The sequence below is a fragment of the Trachemys scripta genome, chromosome 8 (genome assembly GCF_013100865.1).
Source record: "Trachemys scripta elegans isolate TJP31775 chromosome 8, CAS_Tse_1.0, whole genome shotgun sequence".
Lineage (NCBI taxonomy): Eukaryota > Metazoa > Chordata > Testudines > Emydidae > Trachemys > Trachemys scripta.
The window spans coordinates 6,540,193-6,551,184 of NC_048305.1; the positions used below are offsets into that span (position 1 = coordinate 6,540,193).

A 10,992-nucleotide genomic window follows, 5' to 3' on the forward strand; every position below is an offset into this window, starting at 1 on the left:
CAGGGCCGCCAAGAGCAGGTTCGGGCCCCGGTGAAAATATTTTTCGGGCCCCCCAGCAAGGGTGAACCGGCTAAACAGGGCCGACGAGAGGGGGGAAGCCGGGCCCCGGGCCTGCTTCTAGACTGCCGGGCCCCGGTAATTTGTACCGGCTTCCCCGCCCTCGTCAGCCCTGGGTATAATGCAGACCATTTAAGTACCTATGTTGGAAGAGACCTTGATTCTATTACAAATCCTGCTCCTCACTTGCCATGCGACCTTGGACAAGACATTTAACTGCTCCCTGTCTCAGTTTCCCCATCTGTAAAATGGGAATAATAATGCTAACTCAACTTTGGAAAGTGCTTTGAGATCTACAGTAGAAGAGTCCTGAGTAGCATTAGATAGTCCTGTGTTATTAATTATCCAAGATTCTCTAACTAATCATTGTCATTTCCCCTTAACAGGGGATCTTTCAACTATTATTTATTTATTTGTATTACTGTAGGACCAAGGGTGGGCTCCACTGTTTATCCACCACTATTCCAGGCCTACCGCTGCCACCAGCTCTTTATATCATCTGGACACTTCTCTGCAAGGGCGAGAAAGGGAAAGCGGTGGGGGAAGGTTTTTCTGCAGTCTTAGGAATTTGCCCTGCAGTGACTCCAGAAGAACATATTTGTCTGGCTGGGGGTCATGGTGAGGAATGCCAGACAGGCCTACCAGGAGCCTTGATGAATCTGGAGGGTGAAGCATCCTGTTTAAAACCTTCAGGTTCAGAAAAATGAAAATGCCTCCAGGAATGTGGGCAAGAAACCTCTGCGTGCTGGTCCTGGAATAGTTCCCTGCACACATCAGAGAAGGAGACATCCACGCTGCAGCTATAAAGCAGGGGAACAGAACCAGTGTTAGGACCCTGCAGGGCTCTGGGCTTCCCAGCTCTTTTTCCTTGAAGTCAGTGAAAGAACTGGGAGGGGCTGAAACTCAGGCTCCCCTTAAACCTGGCTGCTTAGCCTGTCTCCTGGGCAGATGTTACAACTTTCTGCCTTCTCCTCCAGTCTGTTCAGGAGGGAACTTTCTCTTTTCCCCTCTGGCTCTGCTCTCATCACTTGGTTTGCAGTCTGAGCAAAGCTAAGGAGGGAGCTTCCAGAGCTCTTTGTCCAGTTTTGAAAAACTTCAGGGATTCTTGAGGGAGCTAATTTGGAAGAAGCGGAAAGGAAAAACAAAAGAAAACAAAGGGAGGAAGAAAGGAGAATAATGGTGATCTGGTCTTGCCAAGAAATCTTTTCAGTGCAAACTGTGAAGAAGGGAGAACCTGGCTCATCACCGTGGGGTGAGGAAGAGGACTTAGCAGCTGTGGACTTGAACTTTGGTTCCATCTTCCACTGGAGTTTACATAAAAAGAACATCTTCTGCTGAGGCAGGGCTCAGTGAGCCATTTGGCTAGCCCGGCGTTCAAACAGCTGAATGGGACAAGAATCCAGCTTGGTCTCTAGCCGGGTTTTTGGGTGGTTGTATTAAAAACGAGACATTGCAGCACTTTTGGAAACTTAATAACATCACAGAGGAAATTAACTTTATGGTGCATGTGTCTTTGACTGTATCAGCTTGAAGATTATTTTCTTTTTACTGAAAACAGCGCTACAGCACGGGTGGATTTAATTGCTTTTATTTATTTTTTTTTAAAGAGAGAGAGAGAGTTGTTTCTATAAAACTTGCCAAAGGAATTTGAAAGAACAAACCCTAGGGTGGGAGGGTAGGTTGTGATTTTTTTTGGAGGAGGAAGAGATCTCCTATTCCTCTTTCTCAGTGGAAGATGCTTGGACAATAGCCTCCCTTAGAAGTCTGAATGCTTGGTCCAGCATGGCTGTTTATGCTCTCACAGGTTTCTCGCTGGTCAGCCTGCTTAGTTTTGGCTACTTGTCCTGGGATTGGATGAAACCCAGCTTGGTAACGGATGTTTCCATGGACCCAATGGAGAAATCGCTCCCTCCTGCCTTTTCCAAGCCACCTCACATCATCTTCATTCTGACTGATGACCAGGGGTACCATGATATTGGGTACCATGACTCAGACATACAGACACCAATGCTAGACAGGCTAGCAGCAGAAGGAGTTAAACTGGAGAATTATTACATCCAGCCCATCTGTACCCCATCCAGGAGCCAACTTATAACGGGCAGGTAAGATAACAACTGCACCTGTCACTGTCCTGGGAAACTTAACAGTTTCTTCCCTTCTCTTCTGACCAGTTAACCCCAGCTGGCGAAACAATAGGTGTTTATGGGATAGCCCTATGGAAAATACCCAACTGTGAGGCTCTCTTAGGAAGAATCCCTTGGAAAAGAATTGTTTGGGGTATTGTGTAATAAATTGCTTGAAACTTTACACTGTAGACTCCATGGGGCAGGGATCTCGAGCCAAACTGAGCCCTGTGTAAGCAGACAACTCCCATTAAACTCAAATGATATTATGCCAGGGCTAAATGTGGCCGGTTAGCCCTGGTGGTTCAGTGGTTCGGGTGCTAGCCTAGAACCTGGGAGAGAGGGATTCATATCCCTGCTCCGCCGTGGACTTGTGTGACCTCGGGCAAGTCATTTAGTCTCTGTGTCTCCGTTTCCCACCTGTACAATGGGGATAAAAGCCCTGCCCTGCCCCACAGGGGCGTGTGAGGATAGATAATAAAGGCTGTGAGGTGTTCAGACACTATGGGACTGTGGGTCCAGATAAGTACTTAAAGAGATATAGCATGATCTAGGCCAGGGGTTCTCAACCTTTTTCTTTCTGAGACCCCCCCCCCCCCCCCCACACACACACCATGCTATAAAAACTCCACGGCCCACCTGTGCCACAACAGCTGGTTTTCTGCATATAAACACCTGGGTTGGCATTAGGGGGTAGCAAGCAGCGCAATCACCTGGGGCCCCATGCCACAGGGGCCTTTGCGAAGCTAATTTGCTCAGGCTTCGGCTTCAGCCCCGGGTGGCAGGGCTCAGGGACCCTGAGCCTCAGCGAGTCTAACGCTGACCCTGCTTGGCGGACCCCCTGAAACCTGCTCGCAGCTCCCCAGGGGCCCCGGACCCCTGGTTGAGAACCACTGATCTAGGAGACCAGGCATCAGGCGGGGAGTCAGGAAGCGTGGGGATCTATTCCTGACTTGCTGTATGAATGCTGGGCAAGTCACTTAGGCCAAAAGTTTTAAAGGCGCCTTCGGGTAGGCAGCCAGAATCACTGTCTGTTTTTGACAGTCGTAGCCTGTGTCTGTGCCGCAGGCTTCCCATCTGTAAAGCGGCTCAAAGGGTGCACGCCCATGTCTGCAGAGCCCTTGGAAACTGATACATAACACAAATTAATAACCACCTGAAAAGGGAGAACCTCCGGCTCCTCCATCAGACCCCCAAAACGGAGGGAGACAGCTGCAACCTTTGTGAACACCTGGGAAAGAAAGAGCTGGTATCTGCACGGCCATGGTGTTAATGTGATAGTCCCTGTGGCTGTGCATTATATGATCCTTTCTTCCCTTTACACCGACTCATGGGGTCATACAGTGGCATCGTCCAGGTGGTGTTTGCTTTGACCATGGGGCCATAGGAGGCTTTCCTCTCATAGTAGTAATAACAATACTTGACATGTTTTTAGTGCTTTTCCTACTTGCTTGGTTTTAGAACCATTAAGTGATGGGTTCTCACAATGCCATTGTGAGGGAGGTATGTACAACCACCTCTAAGTCCATAGTCTTCTCCTGTAGGGTGCAGACTGAGTCTCTGTAGTGACTGTAGATGCATCTTGTGGTGATGGCGAATGGCTGCGTGTCTCTAGGATATGCTGCGTGTCCATAGGAAAACTATGACAGCCCCTGGAGATCAGTGTTCATTGTATGAAGCCTGCCTCATCTCAGTTGCTTGGTGCCAAGGATCTGGATAGAACAGATGCCACCTGAGTGCCACTAGAAGAGAGAAACCACCTGAATTTGGGAATGGGAGGAAGGAAGCTAATATTCCCAGGACAGACTTAGTCACCCTATGGACACACAGCAAACTGCTAGATTGTGCAAGCCTTATTCATCTTGTTGAGCCCTTGCTCGCTCGAGTAGCCCCACTGTCCTCAACGGGATGACTCATGCAACACAAATAAGGGTTGCACAATCTAGCTTTTTACAGGAGAGCAGACCAATGACCACCCTGCCCTGCTGACTTGAGGGGCATTTGCTGAACTGATTTTGCACACAGTTTGTTCCTGTAGGATGCATAAGGGTCTTCCTGCTTCCCAAATGATAGTGGATGCAATGGATTTGGATAGAGCAACTTGGTCAGGAGAGTGTGGTTGGGACAGCTGTCAAATAGGGGTCCGCCATGTCAAACCTAGTGCAAGGTGTTTCCTCTCCCAGGCACACGGGCAGGCTCCACTGAGGAATGGAGGCTCAGAGCTTTTCTGGATCAGAACTAATTTCTCTTTTTGTTTTTCTTCATTCCCCTTGCAGGTACCAGATCCACACGGGCCTTCAGCACTCCATCATCCGGCCCCGGCAGCCCAACTGCCTGCCCCTGGATCAGGTCACGCTGCCCCAAAAGCTGCAGGAAGCCGGCTACTCGACGCACATGGTGGGCAAGTGGCACCTTGGCTTCTACAAAAAGGAATGCCTGCCCACCCGGCGAGGCTTCGACACCTTTCTGGGCTCCCTGACGGGCAACGTGGATTACTACACCTACGACAACTGCGACGGACCCGGCGTCTGCGGCTACGACCTGCACGAAGGGGAGAACGTAGCGTGGGACCAGAGTGGGAAGTACTCCACCTTCCTCTATGCTCAGCGAGTGAGCAAGATCCTAGCCACCCATAACCCCAAGGAGCCCATCTTTATCTATGTGGCGTTCCAAGCCGTGCACACGCCCCTGCAGTCCCCCAAAGAGTACATCTACCGCTACCGCTCCATGGGCAATGTGGCTCGGCGCAAATACGCCGCGATGGTGACGTGTATGGATGAGGCCGTGAGGAACATCACCTGGGCACTCAAGAAGTACGGTTACTATGACAACAGCGTGATCGTGTTCTCCACGGACAACGGCGGGCAGACGTTTTCCGGGGGAAGCAACTGGCCTCTGCGAGGCCGCAAAGGGACCTACTGGGAAGGTGGGGTCCGTGGCATTGGCTTTGTCCACAGCCCCCTGATCAAACGCAAGCGCAGGACCAGCTGGGCACTGGTCCACATCACAGACTGGTACCCTACGCTGGTGACCCTGGCTGGGGGCAACGTGTCTGAAGCCGAGGGCCTGGATGGGTACAACGTGTGGCCAGCCATCAGTGAGGGCAAGGAGTCCCCGCGCACCGAAATCCTACACAATATCGACCCCCTCTACAACCACGCCAAGCACGGCTCCCTGGCGGGTGGCTTTGGCATATGGAACACAGCTGTGCAGGCCTCCATACGGGTGAGGGATTGGAAACTGCTGACTGGTGACCCCGGCTACAGCGACTGGATCCCACCTCAGATGCTGACCAACTTCCCAGGGAGTTGGTGGAACCTGGAGCGGCTGACGGACAGCGTGCGCAAATCCGTCTGGCTTTTCAACATCACGGCCGACCCCTACGAGCGCGACGACTTGTCGGACCAGCGCCCGGACGTGGTCAGGGCTCTCTTGAAGAGGCTGGTCCATTACAACCGGACTGCAATCCCGGTTAGGTACCCGGCCGAGAACCCCCGGGCCCACCCGGACTTCAACGGTGGTGCCTGGGGGCCGTGGGCCAGCGAGGAGGAAGCGGAGAATTGGGAGGGAGGTGGCGGGCCACTGAGAAATAAAAACAAGAAGAAGAAGTGCAAGATCTGCAAGCTGCGCTCCTTTTTCCGGAAGCTGAACACCAGGCTGATGTCAAACCGCATCTGATGGGGCTGCCGCAGAGCTCCGGGTGCAGCTGCTCGAGGTGGGTGTTCCAAATGGCCAGGACAATGGGAGGGAGAGAGGCAGATGGTCACAGAGACAGCAGCGCCTTCTCACTTTCCCTTGCACCATTGGACACATGCACAGGGCCAACCACGCACAAAAGCCTCCAGATGTCTTTCCCTCTGGTCTCCCCCAAATTGAGCAACCTGTCCAGGTTAGGGTGGCCGAGGGAGAGTGACGGGGGTCCTCCAATCCTGTTTAGTGGACGTTACAGCTGTCGCAGGTTGTCGAGCTGTCCAGCCCGTTCCAGTGCAAAAGAATGAAACTTGTCTTAAGCGATCAACTCAGGGACCAGTTCAAACGCACCATCCTGGGAACAAAGCTTTAAACGCAGGTCAAACCCACGGTACTTGAAGGTGCATGGGGATGTTCTCGTGTGGTTCATATGAGGACGGCTGGCCTGCTGAAGGCTGCTCTCAGGTTGTCCGTCACTATAAAATGTGCTGTCACCCGATGGAACCCTAGTGAGTGTGCCACATCATGTGCCCCTGCTCTGGGAAAACAGCCTGTCAGTCCTCACTCAGCCCCGGCCACAGCTTTTTCCCCCTGAAGACTTTACGGCAGGTGGTAGTGCGGAGAAGGCGAGGTGACTTATTTTTATGTCGAAGGTCCCTGGCTCAGAGACCAGGCAGAGCCTGGGACAGCAAGAGAATACTATCTCTAATGGACACAAAGGCAAACAGACTGTACATGGGCCTGGATCAGCGTGGCCCTGCAGTGTATTGGAGACACGTTTGCACTGAGAACTTGTGGGGCGTTAGCTGTTTCAATATAAAGCAACCCCAGTTTACACTCATCTATCGTACAGACGCATGCATGTACCACACACGTGGACACATATGTGTGGATTCACTTACACCCCCCGCCCCCAACCACAATGGGTTCGAAAGAAGGCAGCTCCCTGATTCTCAGCTCCCAGGGGTGTCCTCTGCCAGATAGCCACCCCCCACCCCCACCTTTGCAGGGACAGCGACACAGCAGAACAGCTTGCCTCATGGCCTTGCTGCCATTTTGATGCCAACTCTGGAACAGAGGACCGGGTCTCTCGGACACTTGCTCTGCACGGTCTGTTTGAGGGTGTGCATGGGTTCCCCACAAGAGGATCCACAAGGAGCTGGTGGTAAATGCAGTGCAGCTTGGCGATGGGGATGTAAGGAGGGATCGGTCTGTAGTAACACCTTGCTGGGCTGCAAACCGCAGACGTCTCTTTTGTTTGTTCCCAGAGCAGTTCCTTACTCAACACACTCCGATGATGTGTTTGCACCAAACAGGCACCCACTGCTTCCCTGGCTGCCGAGTGAGTCTCCATCATTGCTCGGTCCTGCCAGCAAGGAGGGGACACCATACCACCCTCCTTCCCTGGGAAGTTAACTGAGGAGATCATCCGAGGCCAGTCCTCTCCGAGCGCGACTTGCCGGTCCTCCACTTCCGCTTCCTTCTACGGCTGACCTTTCTGTGGCATGTGTGAGAGAGAGCGTGAGCCCGTGTGTGCCATGGATGGGGGCTGGCCAGGAAGAAAGAGGGTAAATGGCTTTAAAAGCATTTTTAACATGTGGCGCATTTACATTTACACAATGCATTTTACATTTCTCCCCACAGGTTTCTCTCGGTGCAGTGTGTGTAGGCGACGGCCCTGCTGTGAATTTTGAAAATAGCTATTTTTGTCTCTGGAAAATGAGGCCTGTTAGGACTTGTCAGATTTTGGATGAGCAGTGTGGGCCTTTTTTTTTTTTTTGCAAAATAACATTCATTTTAAATCTGTCGCTGAAGGATGTGACAACTGGCAGCATTTTCACTGAATACCTTGCGGAGTGCTTTCCTCTTGTCTCCGTATGCGTGTGTGAGGAAAGAGACAGAGACAAGGGGTGGGGAGAGGAATACAATGACATTTGTATTTTTTTATTATTATTTAGAGGATTGTGATTTTATAGAGAAGAAGGGGAAAAAAAAAACCTCAACAACGAGAGAAAGAGACATGGGAGGCCATGTTACCCTAGAGATGGGCAAAAATGGGAGCTTTCGCATTACCCACAAGCAGGGCATGAATCGATCTACCTGTCTATATGGTACCCATCACTGCGCTATGGCCCCGATCCTGCAAGTTGTTCTGTGTGAACACCCTCCCCTCCCCCCAGAGTTCAGTAGGGCTTAGCGTGGGCTCCAGGCCCTGGCCAGGTGGAACAGTTTGCAGGATTAGAGCATTGTGCAGAGTCTCCTATCAAACTCACAGATAGGGCTGGTCGTTTCTCTCTCCTGTTGAGCTGCACTCTGCTCCATTTGGGAGGGAAGTATTCCGCCACTGGGAATGGGTTCCGGTTCTGGGTCGTCTCTGTGTCAAACGGTGGTGGGCGAAACTGGCATCAGAACTGGCTTTCCAAAACCAAAGCCAGCAGCGGCAGTGGTGGCTGAGATTGGAGTTCAGTTTATTCAGCTCTGCCATCACCCCACCCAGTGTAGAGCGAGGTGCAGATCAATAGTTCTAGCTTTGGCCCATCTCCCTGGTACATTGGCAGGGTTATGACCAGTTACGAAGCAGCCACATAGAGCCACTTACCATAACAGACCTAAAATCGCCTACCAGCTCTGATGACCCCGGGGAGAGACTATGTTTTCTAACAAGCCACTTATAGCTATCATCACAGTAACAGAGTGGAGCATTCCATCCCTTATGCATCTTGCTTCATTTAATGAATAAGTACGTGAGATTTCACTTATGGCCCCCATTTAGCAAAGCACTTCAGCAGGTGCTTAACTTTAAGCATGCGCTTAAGCGTGTCCGTATCCAGCCAAACACATAATCACATACGTAAATGCTTTGCTGAATAAGGACGGATTTAAGTACATGGTTAAAGTTAAATATATTTTAAACACTTTGCTGAATCAGGGCCTATGGGAAGAATCCAGAGAGAGCAAGAGAAAAGGTGAAAAAGAGCTAATATAAAGATCAGATGCAGAATCAAAGCAAAGGGGGATGTTATGCAAAAACAAATAATTGTTGATCATTTGAGAAAACAGCTTTAATGGGAAGTTGGACGTGGGCAACTGTTATAACCAAATTAGCGACTGGGGGTGTGTGGTGTGACAAGAGTTGGTCATAAAATTTTCTCTGAAATTTTTTAACCAAATTTTGCCATTTTTTCAAAAATGGAAATTTCCATGAAAACATTTTTGATTTTTTTTCAATTTTTCCATGTTTGGATGATTTTCTTTGTTTTGTTTCAAATGTTTTCCCTTTCTTTTCCATTGCCAGTTGGAGCGATCAGTCTAATGCAAAGCTTTTGAAAATGATTCTGAAATAGAAAACTCATTTTAGACAATTTTCATTTTTTGGAAAGAACAAAAAAGTCCAACCAAAACGGCTCTGGAAAAATTTGAAAAGCAAAAAATGAGTTAATTTCAAAACCCAATGAAACGAATGAAACTTTATTGGAAAATTTTTAAAGCCTTGTAACTTTTTTGGTAATGGTTGGTTAGCTCTAGTGGTGACTTCACAATGATTGCATGTGCCATCTCTGAGCATGCTTAATTCCATGAGACCAAATCTGAGGGGCATGAGAGAAAGGGGCAACTGGAATACTGGCTCCCGGTGACAGCAGCTGGTGCAAGCTACATCGTATTTTCTAAGCATTTCTCCATTTTGAGCCAGTGACCACTTTGTCCTGCTTCTCAGCAAATCCTCTGTCACTCCCAGAGATGCACTGTGGTCCCATCCCTGTACTGAGACACGCTGGCTCAGTTTCCTTGCTCGGTGCTCTGCTTCCAGGTGCGATGGGACAGGCCAGTGCAAACTGCTGGAGGACAGCTCGGCGGAAACAAAACAACCCACAAAAACCACTGGAAGAAAGGAGGGGTCTCAGCCTGAAAAGATAGGCCGCTGGACTGCTTTGGCTGATAGGTGAGGCCCTAAGGAGTGTGTGACACACTCCTTGTCACACTCCATCTCCTTTCTAGCTCTAAGAAAGTCCGTGGGTGAGATTTAGCTAAGCCCTCGCCCGATCAACTTCTGCCTTGTCAATAGTGGCCATGAGGAGCTGCCCACACGCCGAGGAGATCTGTTTGCACAGATATGCTGAGATCACTCTCTTGTAAAGCTGCAGAAGCCAAAGTATATTTAAAACATCGAGCCCTAGGAGCCGAGTGACAGCCAGGTTCCCACGGAGGAAGCCGGTCAGTGAGCAGCGTCTCGGCAGGCACCAGCTTTGGCACAGGAGAACTAGAGTGCTGGGAAGGGAGAGCTCAGCATTACAGCATCTGCCTCTTCTTGGCCAAGTCCCCACTCCCTATCGTCGACGTTCCCGCCGAGACTCAGCAGTGCTGGGCTCCTTTTTGGCCTGGCTGTTCTCTCCGTCACTGAAGCGGAGATTTGGAAGGCTGCAAAGATGAGACTCGGGAGGCAACTGTCTCTAAGCACTGCTCCTTTCTCCTCCTCTTATGCCCAATAAAGGCCACTTGGTTGGCAAATTGCAAGGAGGTTAGAGAGGACTTTGCAAAATACAGGGTTGCAAAGCACAATGGGCCTGTTTGTTCCTCATGACAGTTACCCCCAGCATTACCCAGGATGCACTGCAGCAGCCAAGTCACTGATTGGTCCTTATCATTAGTGGTGGTGATGCTATCGCTGTTGTTGGCCATGTCTGGAATTGCCAGTGTTGCTAGCATCCTTTGTCTCCAGCTGGGCCCAGCCCCCTACCCCCCTGTCTCTTACTCCTTCTCCTCCATTTTGTTCTAGGATGCCGTCAGTTGATTAATAAAGTATTAATATAATGCACCTTGTGGTTATGTTCTGGGATGGCGAGGATGAGGAGGACTGCGTGAGCGACCTTGGCCTTTCCTCAGACACACTTGTCCCTCCTTCATTAATTCCCCTCTCTCGGTTTCCTCTCCAACGGGAGTGGTGCAAGGGACAGACGGACAGCCCTGGGGTCGCCTCTCTTCATCCATGGGGTAAGGGGAGCAGCAACGTGAGCAATAGCACTTTGTTGCACGCGTCTACTCCGCTCAGCCCTGCCTTGGAGGGGCTGACCTCCAGGGGGGAGAGGACAAGCTGACCTCCATTTCAAATCAGTGCTCAGCCTGG

The 10,992-nt window shown here is 50.6% G+C and overlaps 1 protein-coding gene across 2 annotated transcripts; it reads left to right on the top strand.

Moving 5' to 3' along the window:
* Window positions 1–777: 777 nt before the first annotated feature.
* On the top strand, window positions 778–10,660 carry ARSI (arylsulfatase family member I). Of its 2 annotated transcripts, XR_004646933.1 has the most exons (3): window positions 778–2,159; window positions 4,457–7,438; window positions 9,679–10,660. XR_004646933.1 is itself a non-coding variant. In XM_034780058.1 (2 exons), the coding sequence occupies exons 1-2, from the start codon at window positions 1,840–1,842 to the stop codon at window positions 5,856–5,858; spliced, it is 1,722 nt and encodes a 573-aa protein (XP_034635949.1). In that variant the 5' UTR covers window positions 778–1,839; the 3' UTR covers window positions 5,859–8,164. The 2 variants fall into 2 exon arrangements, 1 of the variants encoding a protein (XP_034635949.1); XM_034780058.1 differs by lacking the exon at window positions 9,679–10,660 and having other exon boundaries at window positions 4,457–8,164.
* The last annotated feature ends 332 nt before the right edge of the window (window positions 10,661–10,992 follow it).

Excerpts from the sequence above, each read along its gene's own strand:
- ARSI (XM_034780058.1), top strand. The coding sequence starts at position 1,840 with ATGGCTGTTTATGCTCTCACAGGTTTCTCGCTGGTCAGCCTGCTTAGT. Across the intron at positions 2,160-4,456 it reads AGCCAACTTATAACGGGCAG|GTACCAGATCCACACGGGCC; the intron begins GTAAGATAACAA and ends TTCCCCTTGCAG.